The sequence below is a fragment of the Prunus persica genome, chromosome G1, assembly GCF_000346465.2.
Source record: "Prunus persica cultivar Lovell chromosome G1, Prunus_persica_NCBIv2, whole genome shotgun sequence".
NCBI lineage: Eukaryota > Viridiplantae > Streptophyta > Magnoliopsida > Rosales > Rosaceae > Prunus > Prunus persica.
In genome coordinates, this window is record NC_034009.1 from 33493230 (window position 1) to 33511781 (window position 18552).

General features: G+C 37.4%; 2 protein-coding genes across 4 annotated transcripts; one reads left to right on the top strand and one right to left on the bottom strand.

Moving 5' to 3' along the window:
* Nucleotides 1675-6392, bottom strand: LOC18793969. 2 transcript variants are annotated; one of them, XM_007221946.2, is made up of 13 exons: nucleotides 6031-6392; nucleotides 5560-5861; nucleotides 5099-5424; nucleotides 4914-5006; nucleotides 4736-4829; nucleotides 4394-4487; nucleotides 3743-3840; nucleotides 3390-3459; nucleotides 3131-3234; nucleotides 2925-3041; nucleotides 2708-2784; nucleotides 2501-2545; nucleotides 1675-2382 (listed from the first exon to the last, which is right to left on the bottom strand). In XM_007221946.2, exons 2-13 carry the CDS (start codon nucleotides 5812-5814, stop codon nucleotides 1890-1892), a joined length of 1866 nt encoding a protein of 621 aa, XP_007222008.1. In that variant the 5' UTR covers nucleotides 5815-5861; nucleotides 6031-6392; the 3' UTR covers nucleotides 1675-1889. The 2 variants fall into 2 exon arrangements, with proteins under 2 accessions (XP_007222008.1, XP_020410774.1); XM_020555185.1 differs by having other exon boundaries at nucleotides 5560-5896; nucleotides 6031-6316.
* On the top strand, nucleotides 11055-17912 carry LOC18788530 (putative E3 ubiquitin-protein ligase LIN-1). Of its 2 annotated transcripts, none has more exons than XM_020555709.1 (16): nucleotides 11055-11265; nucleotides 11725-12779; nucleotides 12941-12998; nucleotides 13095-13436; nucleotides 13546-13634; nucleotides 13714-14997; nucleotides 15117-15261; nucleotides 15368-15625; nucleotides 15711-16020; nucleotides 16120-16244; nucleotides 16331-16450; nucleotides 16578-16709; nucleotides 16779-16901; nucleotides 16998-17108; nucleotides 17180-17575; nucleotides 17665-17912. In XM_020555709.1, exons 2-16 carry the CDS (start codon nucleotides 11842-11844, stop codon nucleotides 17680-17682), a joined length of 4449 nt encoding a protein of 1482 aa, XP_020411298.1. In that variant the 5' UTR covers nucleotides 11055-11265; nucleotides 11725-11841; the 3' UTR covers nucleotides 17683-17912. The 2 variants fall into 2 exon arrangements, with proteins under 2 accessions (XP_020411298.1, XP_020411299.1); XM_020555710.1 differs by having other exon boundaries at nucleotides 11761-12779.

Below are 18552 nucleotides of genomic sequence, written 5' to 3' on the forward strand. Positions count from 1 at the left end.
TTAACTTTGTATTGTTGTACGTGTCCTGACTAATTGATGCAAAATCTCATTCCTCGACGATCTAAAATCTTGTAGAACTATGGATTTTTCTCACCATCTTAATTAAATGATCTGTGGAATATGGATCTCACCACCAGTTAAATAAAATAGAGTGGAACAAGATACGCATGAGTTTAAGTGGAGAGAGAAAGAAAGAGAGCAGTCCCACATCGATGTGGAGATAGAAGAGGGATCGAAGTGGGTTATATAAAAACACGAAAGGAAGACTGAAGAAAGCATGATCCTTCAGGCAGAAACGGGATGTGATGAGTGGTCAGTATTCGCAATAATTATGCGAGAGATGGGTGTCCGCCCCAAAGCCTGGTTACGACAATTGGGCACCCTAATCTTTGTACCATCTGATCCCTATTCTCAATAAACACCAAACACTATTTCAGTTTTATTTTATTTTTTTTATTTTTTGTTTTTAATTGTTTAACCAGAAAACAAATAGCTGGGACAAAGTATTTTTTTAATCGTCAGTTCAAATGCTTAGCATTGAATGGATTTTCTTATTAGTCTATCTATTTAATGGCCGTATCACAGAGACTTGGCGTTCGTGTTGTTTTTGTGTCAACTCATTTTTCTTAACGAGTTAACACGACACGATAAGAAAACGAGTTTAAAATGTCAAACACGAACATGATCCGTTACAATTCGCGAATCACACGACACAATATGATAATCTGTTAATAATTTAAAAAAATAAATAAAACAAAAACAGAAATTTTAAACAATTAAAAAATCAATCGGTACCAAAAATAAAAAATAAAATAAAATAGTATGAGACTCTCAAGTTGAGAGAAGAAGAGAGCTCAAAGGTTGCTCGGTTTTGAAGAGAGAGAGAGAGAGAGAGAGAGAGAGAGAGAGAGAGAGAGAGAGAGAGAGAGAGAAGGAAAGAAAATAAGATATATAGCCCTTGAGCTTAACGGGTTAACGGGTATTCACAAATTGACATGACACGACACGATAGCTTATCGGATGGCTAATGGGTCAACACGATAACCCATATCCAAATACTGAAATTTTTTTGTGAATTCCTGTTGTGTTAACCGGTCGTATACAATATTGCCAAGTCTAATCACACACGGGCAACTTGGTTTGATCCTAAAGAAAGTTAAGGTTCCACGTCATTCAATATGTTATCCACATGTTAGACTTGAAAATTCGTCATACGTATAAGAGCGTGTGAGAAAGTGAAGGTGAAAATGTCCCACATTGAAAAGTTGGAAAACCTTGCAAGGGCTAGAGTTGGGCTACTCTCATTGCCAATTGATTTTGGGTGAAACCTTAACTTCTTTCATGGTATAAATATATCATTATCTAATGGGTGGCTGAAATTAGAATGTCTGTTATGTCAACAAAATTTGCATGAGACTTTGGAAAAGGCCGAAGGTGAGAGAAATTTTTTAAAAGAAGCCAAAATGAATAAAATTGCCCTGATTTATTTTTGGATTTCCTAAGAAATCCTTTACATTTACATGTCTTTGGTTTGAAAGTTAAAAGATTTTTGTCTTTTTTGAAATTTTTTTGACTTTTTTCAAAAGTGAAAGTTTTTTTATAACTAAAACCTAAATTTACTTACATGGATTTAAACAGACCTTGAAGTTGAGCTACCCATTTGCAACATCAGTATAAAAGAATTCCCGTATATGCATAAATAAATAGGTGCTACCATGTTGACGTTGATAACAAAAAATTAGGAACCACCATAACAGGTGTATATATACAATAAAACAAATAGCTCGCCTGAATACATATATACAGAGGGGAATGGATATGATTAACTAAATATTGGATTTTTGAGAAGAAAAACAAATGCGTGATTGGAAATTTGAAACTGAAGTCTCTCAATATCTTGAATCTATCCCATCCATAACATCCAAGGCATTAGTCTGATCCGAGTTTCGTCTTGCACTCAACTCCCTTGATGGGGAACTCCCAGTGCTCTTGCTCAAAGACCAAACTCCAGTTCCTTTCTTCTTGGCAATACTAAATTCCTGACTTTTACTAACTCCGGGAACCCTTTTCACCCTCCCAAGGACCTCATCTAACAAGTTTCGATCTTCTTCTGAAAGTTGAATTCTTGGGGGCTTAGTGCTGTTGGTATTGGATACAAATCCCTGCATCTTGGAGTGAATATCCAATCCTCTACGAGTCGGGGACCGTATAGGCAAAGCCTTCAAACCACCATGATCTCCATGCCTTACAAGGTTGATCAGATGGTGAAGCCATGTCACTAGTTCAAGGATGTAGACATCCGTCTTTTGCTTGTCTGCATGATATAGTGTCTGGAGTCGGATCAAGTTAATCTCAGAGGATGAATTCTTACCAAACTCAAGTCTGTCAAAAGAGAGAAATAAAATCAGAATCATCATATGCATTTTACTGATAAGATGCATCTTATACTTTCAATATCAATTGTATCAGAACATATTGAGAGAGAGAGGCCTTGACTGACCCAGAGTTTGCCCATTCTCCAACCCAACCAAAACCTTGATGTGCTCTGCCACAAATTGCAACATCAGAAAAAACAGACATGAGTGAATGCAAGACAGTAAACGACAATAAGTCATAAAATTAGTTGGAAAATTTCATTCAAAAGAATGAAAACAAACACAGGCAAAGCAATGACAGCAGCTTCCAATTAACATGCTACACAACATACTTGTTCGTATTTGTGGCAACTGGAACAAGCCACTGGAGAGTCTTTTCCATTTCAGCTTTGACATGAGAAACCAAGAGCTGCAGAAAACACAATAGGGAAAGGGATGTGATAAATTGAAACGCTGAAGCTCCAAAATGTAGAGAAATGCAAACATGATGAGGAAAATTACAATAAATAATAATGGACAAATGTCTATGTATCATGCATTTTGTAATACCTCTTCCTTGGCATCAAGAGTCTGCAATCGGGATCGTAACGCTTGCTTAACACTATTTGGCAACCCTTGATATAATGTGTCCCTTGTATTTGGAGGAAGGGAGGTAGGTCGGGACGCCTATTAAAGATTAAGATTACATTCTATTTTGCAAATTTATACCAACTCTATAAGATGCACGATATAAGGACATAAAGAAGTAAGCTTACAATGTTATCTATTTGGTTGATCATGTTAGCATAGTGTAACGCAAGACCAGCTACTCCTAGTCTTTGAGGATCTTTGCTACGCTCCACGCTAATCAATGTCACACCTGATGAGTAAAGATGTAATTGACTGAGTGATAAACAATTTCGAGTTGTTCATAAAGTTCCTTGAAGCAGGATGAAGAAATCTATTATGAGCAACACATGTATATCCATTAAAGCCTACGTATCCAAGCATCAATCTGTGAGATGTTGCTCCTACCATTATCTCCAAATGCTTCCAGGATTGCTTGATGTGTATAAGTAACAATATCAACAAGTTTCTCCACTATCTGCAAAGGGAAAAATAATGTGATAGCATTAAGTAAAAAAGGAATTCTAATGAAATTCATCATGTCCTGTTGAAGGCAAATAATGAATAATTGCAGCAATATCTTTCAATTGCACACATTGCTTAACCGCTGATTACTTTGACTAATGTCGCTGATTTTTTTGAATAAGCATGCACTGGCTCGAACAAATAGTAGCAAATAATTATGCCTTCTGTTGAAAAAGGTTTTCAAATTTCACGGAGCTATCCTTTTCAGAAATTTAACAAGTGGTTCACGAAAGTACCTCATCCAAGTTTTTAGCCCAAAGAGATTTCTTTTTCAAGCTCCTTACAAGCTTCTTTTGTTGTTTTAAATCACTGAGTAACATCATGAGGCTCTCTCCTACAATTACAAAGAGAATTCCCTGTTAATAAATTACTGCATTGCTATTGTTCAGAGGTGTCAAGCAAAAATCTGACACTTAAACAATTAAAGTAAGCATTCAAGGGGGAGAACAAAATTAAAAGCTCATCCAGACGCTGCATTTTGTCAGTAAAAGTGGAGTTGATAAGCACTAACAAAACTTATACGTAATTTGTTGTGATTGTAAAAGGGGAAACAAGGGGCCACAAAAGCATAACATAAGGTGAAAGAATGTAAAAATTAACTGCCAACCGTAGCAGAAATATTATTTGTTGGTACTATCATTTTGGTATCAACAGCAAAGTTAGTGCAAGTGAAGTATGGCATAAATGGCAGACTCCTGTGACAAGAGGTAGTGACTGCAGTAGCGTGTAATATAAATTGGAAAAACGAATTCCAAAGGGAGCAACGAGAAATTGTTACAGTGTTATAAGTTAAGCAAATTCAAATATTCAAATGGCTACACTCACTTAAACTGGGAAAACAAAAAAACAAAAAAACAAAAAAAACAAAAAAGATTTCCATGCCTAACCTCTAAGAGGGAGATGCAAAGCCTTTGCTTCTTCAAGCTTTCGCCGGTAATCTTGTTCAAATCTGTCCAGAGCATTTAACTCATGGTATAATTCCTACAAATGTTTAAAAGGTTAGCTTCTACAAGTTTGATTTATTAGGTAATCCAATATTTAAATTCTAGTGTTATTCAAGTGTAGAGAGAGGAACGCGAAATGTCGATAAATGATGAAGCAGAAGTACTTTAAAGACTAATTAGACATCATATAATTCAAAGGGTATAAATAATTAATGCAGCATGCCCCAAAATTGCATAAACACATAAAATTAAAGGAAAACCCAGAAGTATATCAATGCAACTTACAGAAGTATGCTGAGCAAGAGTGGTCAATTCCTGCATTGTCATTTCTGCCTCTGATCTCAGCTGAGTGTAACCTAAATCATCGTCTGAATCTAATCTGAAATATGGTTTCACAGATCATATTAAAATTAGCAAAAAGTTATAAATATAATCATAGCATAAGCTCCCAAATTTGCCTCACCTTAAGAAGTATCTACCCAGGTTATGCCATTGTGGGTCTTTACACAGGTCTCCAAACCTTACTACTTCCCTGGAAAAGACATCAAGCTCTTCCCTGCAGATGGCCAGGAAAGTAAAAGTTGAAAAAATAAGAGGGAATAAATTGCTTCAACTAAATTCAAGCTATTCTCTACAGCAAGCAACAACCTTTTGTCAGAAGCAGCAATGCTTAGCAACTCCTTCATATCTTTGGAAACTAAGTTTTGTACAGCGTCTGAATGAAGAACCTCTTTCTTCAGGAACTGGATGTTTTCTTCTGAAAGAGATTGCAACAAGTTTGCGCCTTTGGTGATTGTATTAGCTACTTCGAACGATAAGATAGATATTCTATTGCCTCTAGAAGCGCCGCCAGTAAGAAATCCACTGTTGACATTCAAATTAGACATGCTACTGCCAAGTGTGTCCAAAACTTCAACTGCCTTATCCAGGCCAACAATGCCAGCTCTTCCTATGAACGAGTTCTTTGGGGTGACCTACAACAGAAAACACAAGAATTAAAGCAAAATTAAGTACCTATGCATCAGTCAATACTTATTTCACGAAAACAATCTAGAAATTCATTGTCTTGATTGCAACAAAAACTAACAAAATTAAAACTTGGTTGGTACCTTGCTATCCCCAGTCCTAGCCGGGGTTGAGGGCTTCAATTCGCGGGAAATTGAGGATCGCAGCTCGCCAGAATCAAACCTGTTTGGTGTTATACGAGGGGCAATTGCGTCAGGATATGAAGAATTAGAGTTCTCTTTCTGCTTGCCGAAGCTCTGAATTGACTTGAGTTTCCCGGAAAACCTCGAAGTCTTCCCTCCATTATTAATATCGATATTTTGCTTAGCGGACGCTCCTCCTGAGCAAACCCCGCCCATTGTTTGCCCCCAAACTCTAAAAGCTTGGAAGATTGCTCCAATTGCACCTAAATAATAAGCAACAAGACTTACTTCTCAATTGCTTAGTATTTGCAGAAGAAAGCAACAAAGTATTTCTTCAATTTCTCAATTGCTTAGTAAGAGAAATCATAGAAAATATAAACCGCAATTACAGAGTAAAACACCGTTATCAATTAAAAAAACAATAAAACATACCTATTTGCAGAGAGGATGCAAGACAGAGCCAAATAAAATTTATTTGTCTTTTTATTTTTCTCAAAAGAAAAAAAAAAAAAAAAAAAAGGATGATGAAGCTTGTCAAGATTATAGGCCTGGGAAGAAACAATGCACAAGGCAGGCTGATAAGGAAAGAGTGTAGAAATGAGAATGGGTTGTTATGTTTGACTGAGAAAAATGATGAGAATTTTCTTTATGACTGAATTTGGGTTGGTAAGGAAAGAGAGGGAATATTAACGCGTGATTACAAGGAACGGAAATCTCGTGGGAAAGCAGGAAACTAGAAGCAAACAACCACTCCCAGCCAAGTAGGGAATAGTATTTTTGATTTATACCTCCTAAACTCAAGACTTTTGTTTGTATGAATGCAAATTTGTAAATGCGTGATTGGCCGGACGGAAAAATCACCTCGCCTGAGACTGACGTCGCTGACAACCAATGCCTGGGTAACTGGGTCGTGGAAACCAATTTGGCAATTTCTTTTCTACCGTTCGTTGAACCGTCGTCTCTTGACTTTTAATTATCAATTCATCGTACTTTAATTATTTCCAAACAATCTTTGATTTTGTCAACGGTTTGATTGAGAAGGATATTTATTAATCAACAGTGAATTAAAAAAAATAAGGCAAGAAGAATGATATTTTACAATGCTCCCATCTGTAGACGATAAGTTGGTTTTGAACTTTCAACTGAGACATGTTTCGGCTTCTCCAGGATGTTTAGCTTAACTTTACTAAACTATCGACATTTGTCACATCCCGCTTGGTGATCATGTTTTTTTTAATGTATGGAGATTTGTCATCTTCAAGATGTTATATTTAGAACGTTAATGTATGGAGATTTTTACCTAATACAAAGCGATATTAAGAAAGGTGAGATTTTCTTACACACATTGGTGTCTGAGAAAGTTACGTGGAAGGACATATATGAGCTTATGCTTACCGTATGTAATGCAAGTATATTCAAACATAGTGATGTGGAAGGACCACCATTATTTACTTGAAAGTTCAATGACTGTGATGTGAGGTCGCATTGTTTGGTAGTTTGAATTGAAATGGTCAGATAACCACGTGGCATCGTTCCATTCGCTTTATATTCTGAGTGCCTTTTGACAGGGATATTCCAGACTTTGAAGTTTCGCGGGTTGTTCCGCGTTGACTTTGATGATTAACTCACGTTTAGCGCCATATACTTTGCCATGTCTAACAGTTCCAATTTGCTGCGTTTATATTTGATCACATTATTTTATCGTTTTGGTAAATTTAAGTAATCTATAATTTTGTTGGGAAATATGAAATAATCTAGGCTGAATTATGCCAATGCCACTTAAATCTTGTTTGGATTTCCACATTGCCACCCAAAAATATTTATAAAAAAAGAAAAGAACAAACAAGTGAAGATAATAATTAAAGGCAATTGTTATTGGTATCCACTCATCTTTCTATGTCAAACATTTAAAAAATGAATTTTTGGAGTGTTAGTAAGCATTTGGTACGTCTTTTAAGGTAAAAGATTAAAAAAAAAGTTACTAACTGTTAGTTGGTAAAAAAAACACTAGTTTTCAGTAGATTTCAATGAACTCTACTGTAGATTTCTAAGAAATGGAATTATTATTACAAGGACGATGGTATAATTCTCAGAAGAAGCTGTTTGAAGATTAATCTTCTGCACAAATAAAGAACTGGAAACCATTGGTCTCTGGCCCACCATTAGCGAGGGAGAAGATCCAGGGGCGACTGTGCTTCTTGAATCTTTATGAAACAATCATCCGTGAAATTCGCACGGTGGCAACGCGTTTGGGTTTTGACATTTTGCAGAGGATGGCAATTTTTGCTCTCTGGGTTTGTGGCGAGAGGTGAGGAGGTTGTTAATTTATATGTAATGTCAAAAATGTATGTCAAAATGTGTGTTATCTGATCGTGACTCATACATGACCCGTATTGGGGGAAACACCTTAAACCACACATTTTAACACACTTTCTCATTCACCGGATGATGGGTCATTTAAGGGTTAGAAATGTATCATATATGATTTAATTAATGAAAATAAAGTATTCATTTATTGCTTTTGAGAAACATAACTCCACACGGTATACAAGGTTCTCTCTACTACCTATTCATTTCTCTCCCCTCTTTGTTGTCTTCTTCATTTGATCACTATCCCCGTCTTCTCCTCTCTCTCTCTCACCATTTCCCCTCCTACAGCATTCCCTTCCTTAAGAACTTCATTAGAAAAATATCAAAGTTTTAGAAAACTCTTTTGAAATTTTCAAATGGGTTTCACAACTATCGACAAACTTGATTTACCAAACTTAAGATGGGTTTCAAATGGGCTTTAGAACTATTGACAAACTTGCCTCTTTGTTATTTTGAATGGATCCTATGATTATGGTTCATAGATAATGGTACTTGAACCTAGCAATTAGACTTGGATTTTATTTTATTTTTGTAGTTAAAGACTATTGGATTGTGATTTCGTGTAAAAAAAACTCTGTAACTTTTTACCAACTCCTCCATGGTTAGCAAACACAACTGTCACCTACTCGCAATCACTCCTCCATATTTGGGGAATCTCTTTCCTTTTTTCTTTCAAATTTTACTCAGTTATTTATTGGGGAATTTTGAAAATTTTGGAATCGGTGTACCACAGAGAGATTGGGTCGGCTTTAGTTATGTTCGGGAACAATGAAGGTTCGGTGTGGGGGAGAAATTTTTTCTAGCACCATTCTCTCTCCTCTAGCTCTCAGAAATCACTCCCCCCATTGGATCATTCCATTATCACAAAGTATTATCCTTTTACATCTTCAGTTTGAAATTATTAAGAAAAAAGAAAAGAAATAAATCAATACATGATGTATGAGTGATGAAGACTTGACTGAGAGAGAAGGAATGAAGGAGAGAGAGTAACGCTGAAAATTAGAGGTGTCAAACGGGACGGGCCGGCCCAGCATGGCATGAGCTCAGCTCATTTAAATAGGGCACGTCACGACATGAGCACAAATATTAGTGGGACGTGCTTGGTATGGCACAAAGGCTTGAGCCGAGTAAGGATCAAAATATGAGGTCCAATAAACTGGATCGACCCGTAGCCCATTGCCTAACATGGACCGAACTTGGCCCAAACCCACTTTAAGCACGACTTGAGCCTAAGCCCGCTTCAAACACGGCCGAGCGTAGCCCACTTAACCTTTATTTTTATTGTTGTCTTAAAAGATAAATGTCATTTGAATATCTTTGTCGTGATGGCAATAGTAAGAATATTAAGCATAAAAGAATATATGTATTTACAGGCTTCTTCATCAATACTGCAATGCACAAGTTTTAGAGTTCTAATAACACATCCAGCAATCAATAATAAGCTCTTGGAAAAAATTTCACTAGTTTGGACTTGGGAGGAATAAAACGGTATCCCCACCCGGGGATGTTTTTCTCCTACCAAACTTATTAGCCAATTATCCAAAAAAAACAAAAGTAAATTTAGGTTTTAGCTTAAAAAAAACTTTAACTTTTGAAAAAAGTCAAAACTTTTCAAAAAAGACAAAAAAACCTCTCAACTTTCAAATCAAAGACATGCAAATATAAATGATTCTTTAGAAAATTCAAAAATAAATAAGGGCAATTTTGTCCATTTTAACTTCTTTAAAAAAATTTATCTATCCTTTGGATTTTTCCTACCTTTAAGAAAATTTGATTGAAACTTTCCGAATCCCAGTATTTTCTATTAGCACAAAAGGAAGATAAAAAACTTGAAAGAAAGCAGAATAATTGTGATAATCTAGTTTGTGTTATAATTTATCATGTTAGTCTCCCTATCTGATTGGCTGCCAAGAAAATTAGTACCACAAAAAAAAAAAAATCCAAATTAAATGGGTTGGTGCTTGGGCCCGAGCACGAGCATGGGCACGGCACGAGCTTGGCCCGGTCTGTTTAAATGTGGACTTGGGCTTTGAACTAAGCTGAAATAAATGGTTTTACTAAATGGGCCAGCACGACACTGCCTAATAAATTAAATGGGCCGGCACGACCAAACACGAATATCTTAAAAGCACGAATTTAAATGAGCCAGATCGACAGTTTTACCGGAAATAGAAGAAGAAGAACAAAATTGCATATTTTGTACGAACTGAAAATATTTAATTTGGAAGTCAAATTAAATGCTAGTCAATATTTTATTGGATGAAACATTTAAGTGGACAGTTTAAAAATAATAATTGTTGTTATGTTTCCAAAAAATAATAAAAGAGTATTAATTCTTTAAAGAAACACGCACTAATGATAGATGCATGAGTCATTAAATGGTGAATAATCGAAAGGTTGAAAATGTGTGTATAAATTTGTGGATTTTTGTGTGTCCTCCGATCCTGACTCTATAGGTATAGCATAACAGTGCTTGAGAAATATCTTTAGATCTGGACCGTTGAGAAGAGACACGTGGTATGATCTCACGTGGGATACATGGAAGAATAGTCAAACGGCAAACAAGCAGAAGGTACGAATGTTGGGGTCGCACTTGGCAATATTGGTTTGACCGAGCGCGGAAGCGATGTGGACGCTTGATATTTGGAGCCCATGATTATGTTTGTTTAAGCTTGAGGTGTGTAAACAGAAGCAGGCACGAGCCCAACCCGGTCAACACGTGAGGCCAATGGCCCAACAAAAGCCTGGTAGAGTAGAGTTGGGGTAAGTTCAATTTAATTTTAGTAATGTTTGTTGTTATCATTATTATTATAATAATATTTTGGATTTTGGAAGGAAGCAATATGTTTGTTAATTTGAACTGAAGTAGCGTTTAAAGGGTTGATTTGGTGTGTGATATGGAGAGACGAGAGACACGTCCAATGATTAAACCAAAAAGGTCAAACGCTTTCTTGTCATTGCAAACGACTACTCAAATCTCGTTCATTTTTAAAATTAATTATGACATCAACAGTGAATTAGGCGTAATTAATTGGTATTAGTTAAATGCTCAGTCCACGGTTTGCTTTGATCATCACTTGAGCAACAGCCTAAGCCGGCACAGCTGCTACCAGCCTACCAGTCTCACCAGGGCATTGTACTAGCAGCCGGCTCTCTCTCCCTCTCTCTCTCTCTCTCTCTCTCTCTCTCTCTCTGTGAATTGCTTGAAGAAAAAGTGATCTCATTTTTTATGAGCTCCAAAAGAATGACAAGATAATCACCAACTCCACTTGGGAGGCTACTTACTTGTTCAATATGGTAAGCATGTTTCTGAACTCAGCTTCTTTTTCTTTATTGGGTTTCACAATAGTATAGAATAAGATTGAGTGAGTCTCTCTCTCTCTCTCTCTCTCTCTCTCTCTCTGTGGCGCTGTTGATATTGAAGGCCAAAAATCTATAATTTATGAGCCTGAGTAGTATTACAATCAATTATCAATGCCAGGATCAAGATGCAAAGCATCCTTTTAAATATATATTTGGAGGAGTCTTGAGTTGTTGTTATAGATGTCTGAGTTATGATCTGATCCTACGGTTGATAGATATGATGATCAAATACTCACCAGAAAATAATTATGAATGAATGGTAGATTGATGGTTTTACGTAATTCTTCAGGTTGACGATTTCTTTTATAATTGCATGAGTTTCTGAGAAACCTGTGATGGAAAAGAAAAATGGAACTTTAGGGTTGCTAACAATCTTCTTTGTTTGACAAGCAGAAATGGCTCAGCTCCACTAGTCTTGTATTTTCTCAGCAGACAAAGGGACCACCAAATAGCCTACGAGTTGATGATCTCCAAACTAATTTGATAAGATAGGATCTGCAAACTCCAACGATGGCTGCAAACTATAGATTTGCAATGGACCAAAAGGATATTGTTAGGGTATTAATTACCACAGTGGATGGTTTTATACGGGATCAGCTGATCAACAAAGAGCAGAGAGCCCAACATAGGGAACAATGTGCTGAGAGATTGGCAGCAGAAGATGGAAGCTGTGGCAGAGAAACAGAAGTTCGATACTCTGATCAAGCAGTACTTGCCAATCTGGACTGGGGTATTGAGGCTCTCGAAGAAGCTATCGACACTTCCAATATGGAAACCAAGCTTGCAAGACTGGACCATGCTGAAAAGATGCTGCAAGTTTGTGCCATGTTGAACTCTGACCAGAAAACTGCTGGAGTCCCCAATTTTTATCTATCTGCTTGGGCGCACCTCAACTTGTCATACCTCTCCAAATTACGGAACAATGTCCAAAATTCAGTTCTCCATGTTATTGAGATGTTTATAGTTGACCCTTTCTTCTCGCGGATCGATTTTGCTCCCGAACTCTGGAAACAACTGTTTCTTCCGCACATGAGCTCAATTGTAGGGTGGTATTCAGAGCAGAGGCACAGGCTTGTGATGGAAGTAATTCCTGATTCTACTGATCTTTCTTTTACAGCTGATTTTGATCAATTTTTCAGCGAGTCCTTGATCTATTCAATGAGGCCTGATCAAGTGGAGAAACTGCAAAAGCTGGAGCAGCTTTATGGAGAATCATTGGTTGAGAATACACGGCTTTATGCCAAGTACTTTAAGGATTGCATGAACTCTGATTCAACCTCAAGTAAGAAGGTGATTCCAATGTTGCCTATTGCAGAGGCACCTATGACCCCATTGCATGAGGTCAGCCGTTCAATTCCCGATTTTGTAAAGTTTGGTCCTATCTTGCCCAAGAGTGCTGGTTTTTCTCCCATCCTTAAGTCTAAGGATGGCACAAAAGAAACAAGCAGGTTAGTTCTCATCCTGTGGCCAATTTGGACACTGTGGTGTATGATTTTAACAAAGTTACTGCATATGATAAATAAAAAAATACCGCAGTTTTAGAATTCCAATTATTGATTTATTTAGAGCTCTAACAAGTTTATACCCTTTGGACGTTTGGTTGAAACAGAATGAGTGTAACCTCCGCCTCCTCACTAAATTTAGAGTCTGCTAGATGGGATCCTCAGGTAAGGCTGAAAAGTCATTTACAATATTTATAAGAAGATTGAGAAGTTTTGTAAATTTTAGAATAACCAAAGCTATAATCTGGTGCATTGTGCCAGGAAGGCATCCCTGAGGAAGATGAAGATGAATCTGATTATGAGCCTAATGATGCTACTGTGGCTTCAGATCATGAAAAGGAAAGTGGGCAAAAAGTACAGCTATCCGTAACGAAGAGCCGGATACATACTCCAGCAATCTTTTCTCCTTTTGAATCCCCTAAAACTTCTCCAAAGATTTTATCTCCAAAACCAGACATGCAGGGTAAAAACGAAGCCACTTCTGTGTTGCGCTTATTGTCCACTCGCATGACAGATTCAGCTATTGCCACTTCTTTGCCTGCATCTCCAGGCATGAGTAATGAGTACAGCATTAGCTCAGCAGACTCCGATTACGAAGTGATAGTATGACACAAACTCTACAGCTACTGAATCATTCATGACTTTATTTGTTCTATTTACTATATGCATAGCTGAAATGCTGGATTTTTGCTGAAAATTGCTCTTTGATTAGGAGGCTGCCACCAAAGGTTGCAGGAAAACCTATTGTCGGACAGGAAGTATGAATTCTGATCATGTGAATAGCCAAAAGTTGAAAAATAGGTGAAATATGTATAATTCATGAAAACCATCACCTTTGTATGTTCCTATTATTGTATTAACTTTCTTCTGATTGGTGCAGTCCCCCTAATGAAAATGATGAAGGAAGCCAAAGCTGCGTTTCACTCCCATCTTCTGAGAAGCTGACAACTAAATCAAGACCACCTAAGGATTTCGTCTGCCCTATCACTGGTCAGATTTTCTGTGACCCAGTTACCCTTGAAACAGGTCAGACATATGAAAGAAAAGCAATCCAGGAATGGCTCAAACGAGGAAATACGACATGCCCCATTACAAGGCAACCCATCGCTGCTACTACTACACTGCCCAAAACGAACTATGTTTTGAAAAGACTAATGACATCTTGGAAAGAACAGCATCCTGATCTTGCTCAAGAGTCTTCATACGCTGAAACACCAAGATACTCATTGAACCACCCCTCCACGAAAGAAAATTCTTTGCCTGCCACTCCACAGAGAACAACTGATTTCCTAGGTCACAGGAACACTGATGATTATATCAACCAAAGGAACAAAAGATTTATGCGAGCAGCCGTTTCTACATCACCAACCAGTGTGATATCTCAAGCTGCAGTTGAGACAATCATCAACGGTTTAAAACCTCATGTTTCAAGTCTCTGTACATCAGAAAACTTACAAGAATGTGAGACAGCTGTGTTAGCAATAGCCAAATTGTGGAAGGACTCAAAGGCTGATCCTGCAGTTCATTCTTACTTATCTGAACTGACAACTGTAAACGGGTTCATCGAAATACTTTCAGCTTCTCTGAACAGGGAAGTCTTGAGAACATCAATTTACATCCTCTCTGAGCTAATATTTTCTGATGAAAGTGTTGGAGAAACACTTACCAGTGTAGATTCTGACCTTGACTGTTTGGCTGTTCTGTTGAAGAATGGGCTAGCTGAGGCTGCTGTGCTTATATACCAGCTGAGGCCAGCATTTGCTCAGCTTTCAGCCCATGATCTTATACCTTCCCTTGTCCAGCTAATCCTGAGCAAAAATGAGGAATTGGATGATCTTCAACTAATAATGGAGCCTAAAGATGCTGCATTAGCAATTATTGAGCAAATCTTGATGGGAGGAGATGAAAACAGCAGATCCATTAATGCTTTGAGTGTCATTTCTGCAAATGGTATTCCTGCTTTAGTGAGGTGTTTGGATAGGGCAGAAGGGAGAAGGTCAATTGTTTCGATACTATTGTGCTGTATGCAAGCTGAAAAATCTTGCAGGAGCTTGATAGCAAATAGAGTTGAACTGTCTCCTGTTCTTGAATTATTTCATGCTGGAAATGATTGTGTGAGAGGAATATGTGTAGAATTTCTGTCAGAGTTGGTTCAGTTGAACAGGTATACATACTCATTTAGCTGTGTTGCATTATAAGTCTTCACTTCTCTTTTGCTATTCATAGCATCGTACTATCTCGTCAGCACTGACAATAAGAGTTGTGAATTCTTCTTATGGGCAGGAGAACATTATGCAATCAGATCTTGCAGATGATTAAAGATGAAGGACCATTTAGTACAATGCATACCTTTCTTGTGTATCTTCAAATGGCTCCAATGGAGCAGCAACCTGCAATTGCAACTCTTCTTCTTCAGCTTGATCTCCTGGTTTTCCTTCGCTCTTGACATCAATTCCATTTATTAAATCGTAAATAAATCTTTCTGGTATACGCTAGGCCATTTAAACAAAGATTTAAGATTGTCACATTTGCAGGTTGAGCCATGGAAGATGAGCATTTACAGGGAAGAGTCTATAGAGGCACTAATTGAAGCATTGCGGAGGAAAGAGTTCTCTAATTCTCAAATGATGGCTCTAGATGCCTTGTTATCTCTTACTGGACATATAACTTCTTCAGGGGAGTCATACACTGGAGCCTGGTTGCTCAAGATCGCAGGATTTGATCAACCTTACAATGCTTTGATGAAGGCAGAGCAGCCGAGGAAACACGACAATGATTTGATGGGAACAATGGTGTGCCTTTTGTTGGGTTTTTATTCTTTTCACAGCTTATATACCTCATTAATTTTAAATCCTGATATTTAATACTTGTACACAGGACGAAGAAGAGAAAGCTGTAACCTCTTGGCAGAAAAGGGTTGCTTTTGTACTTTGCAACCATGAAAGGGGCTCTATTTTTAAAGCTTTGGAAGAATGCATCAAGAGTAATTCCTTAGAGATGGCAAAGTCATGTCTTGTCATTGCCACATGGCTCACAAACATGCTTTCTATACTTCCTGATACTGGTGTGAAAAGAGAAGCTCGCAAGGCCTTGCTTGACGAGTTCATAAATGTTCTCCAATCGTCAAATAACCTGGAGGAGAAGATTTTGGCAACTCTTGCTTTGAAATCTTTTGTCAGTGATCCAGGTAATCTCGGTCTAGGAAAGCTTTTGTTAATGTACACAAACATTTCCAAGTTGTCTACATAAGTAAAAGAAGTTAACATCTATAACTTCCAAATTGTAGCCGCGCTTGAAGCACTAGGAGTGTATGCTAAATGCATCTACAAAACTTTGAGAAAACTCAAGAAGAATTCGGTGGTAGCGAACGACATAATGAAAGCATTGATGAACTTGTCATCTATTGACATAGTAAGTGGTGTGGGGGAGCAAGATTTTTAATTTGGAGTAATTTAAGTGTACAGATTACTAACTACTCCAAACATTCTGCAATATAGACAGAGCTGTGGAGTTGTGCTGAAGTGGTTGAATTAGATTCATCCACAAATGGGGAGGTTCTGTCTTTGCTTCATGTAAAAGGTCGGGTTTTAAGCAGCCATTCCGATGGAACTATAAAGGTAAAGACCAAACCAGAACTACTCCTGTTTCATTCACTCACACTTGCATGCAAAAATTATACATGGAGGATTTGTATACAGAATGCCTCGTTAACAGAAGCTGAGACTAATATTGTCAACCTTTTAGGTATGGGATGCTGGAAAGAAGGTACTGAGATTGATTCAAGAAGTTCGTGAGCACACAAAGGCAGTCACATGCCTCTATATCTCATCTTCAGGTGACAAACTATACAGCGGTTCGTTAGACAAAACAATTCGGGTAAGTCATTATCCTACTAAGCATAAGTTGTTTTGAATGATTCTTCTATTAACATTTCCTCGTCTACAGGTCTGGGCAATTAAAGCCGAAGAAATTCATTGTCTACAAGTGCATGATGTGAAGGAGGCAGTATACGAATTGGTAGCAAATGCTAAAGTGGCATGCTTCATTTCTCAAGGCACTGGAGTTAAGGTAAGTGCTCTCTGTCCATGAACAACTGTGAGTGACACAGGCCAAAAGAGAAAAAGATTGCATTTTAGGCCTTACCCAAAAGCACTGTTGTCGCAGGTGTATGAGTGGTCTGGTGTTCAAAAGCATATAAACTTCAACAAATACGTAAAGAGCCTTGCCATGACAGGGCCTAACCTGTATTGTGGTTGCTCTGGTTACAGCATCCAGGTAAATCACAAAACCTACAATTGGGTACAATTGACTTGAGATTTTAATGTTAAACAAAATATAAATGGCAGGAGGTTAATTTGGGCAAATACACATCAAGCACATTCTACTCAGGCACAAGAAAGCTGTTGGGGAAACAAGTCTTCTATTCCCTTCACATTCAGGATGGCATTCTATACGCAGGCGGTTCATCGGTGGATGCATCAGCAGGGAAGATATTCTCGCTTCCAAACAAGGCAGTAGTAGGAACATTCGTAACGGGGCTTGACATCCAACGCATAGCCATCAACAATGACTTAATATTTACAGCCAGCAAGTGCGGAGTGATTGAGGTTTGGTTGAAAGAAAGGTTCACTCGAATTGCTTCCATCAAAATGGCTTGTGGGGGACATGCCAAGATTACATCTTTAGCAGCAGACATGGAGGGAGGGATGCTGTTTGCAGGTTCTTCTGATGGCAGAATCCAGGTTAGGACAGAGAGAAATAATAACCCATTAAATATGTTTTGCATTTTCAATTTATATTTAATCTTATGCTTTGTTTGTTTGGATTGCAGGTTTGGGCCCTAGACTGAGCATAATCCAGAATCCATTCTCTTGTATATGTAAACTGTACTGTGACAAATATCATCTTCAATTACAAGTCACAATCATATGTTCCTTGCTGAAGAATCATTTGCCCAAGAGGGTTCAATTTCCAGCAACTGTAAAGTCAATTACCAATTAGTATACTCACATATTCAAATTTCGATTTTGTCAAACATATTCACATAATTCAATTTCGACTTTGGGATCATTTTAATAATTTTAGATACTAATTTTCGTTTGAAGTCGGGGGCAAATGTGTCAACCTGCTTTCAGAGTTACCTGTAACAAAAATAGGGTATGTCTTTGTAAGAACTAGGTATCTTCAATCAGTATTCTCTTACAAAATTTCTATTCGCAACAAAGGGCGATGGACATTAAATCACAATAATTTTAATTTTTTTTGTCATGGATGGGAGGCACTCAGAATGAAAAGGACTAAAGTTATAAGATCATTGATATTTGAATCTCATAAATACCACTACAAAATTGTATCCTCATTGTGCCCCTTCACGACAGTAAAAACCCTACTCTCAAATCTCAAAATTATTTGTAAATAAAAATTAAAAAAACATGTTTTAAGGGAAAGCATTCAGAATGAGTAGGAGGTTTGTAATTCCAATCACGAAATTAATCGGACAAATACAGGATTATCCTCATCATGCCCCTATCCCAACTCAATAAATCAATACATAAAAATTCAAAAAAAGAAAAAAACGAATTTAAAAAAGAAAAATAAAAGAGAAGATGAAGAATACGAAAACATCAGAAACATTGGATCGTTTCAACGTCGACACTGAGTCTCAGACGACCGTCGTGAGATGTATATCCAAATTCATCATCTGATTTCGCAACAATTT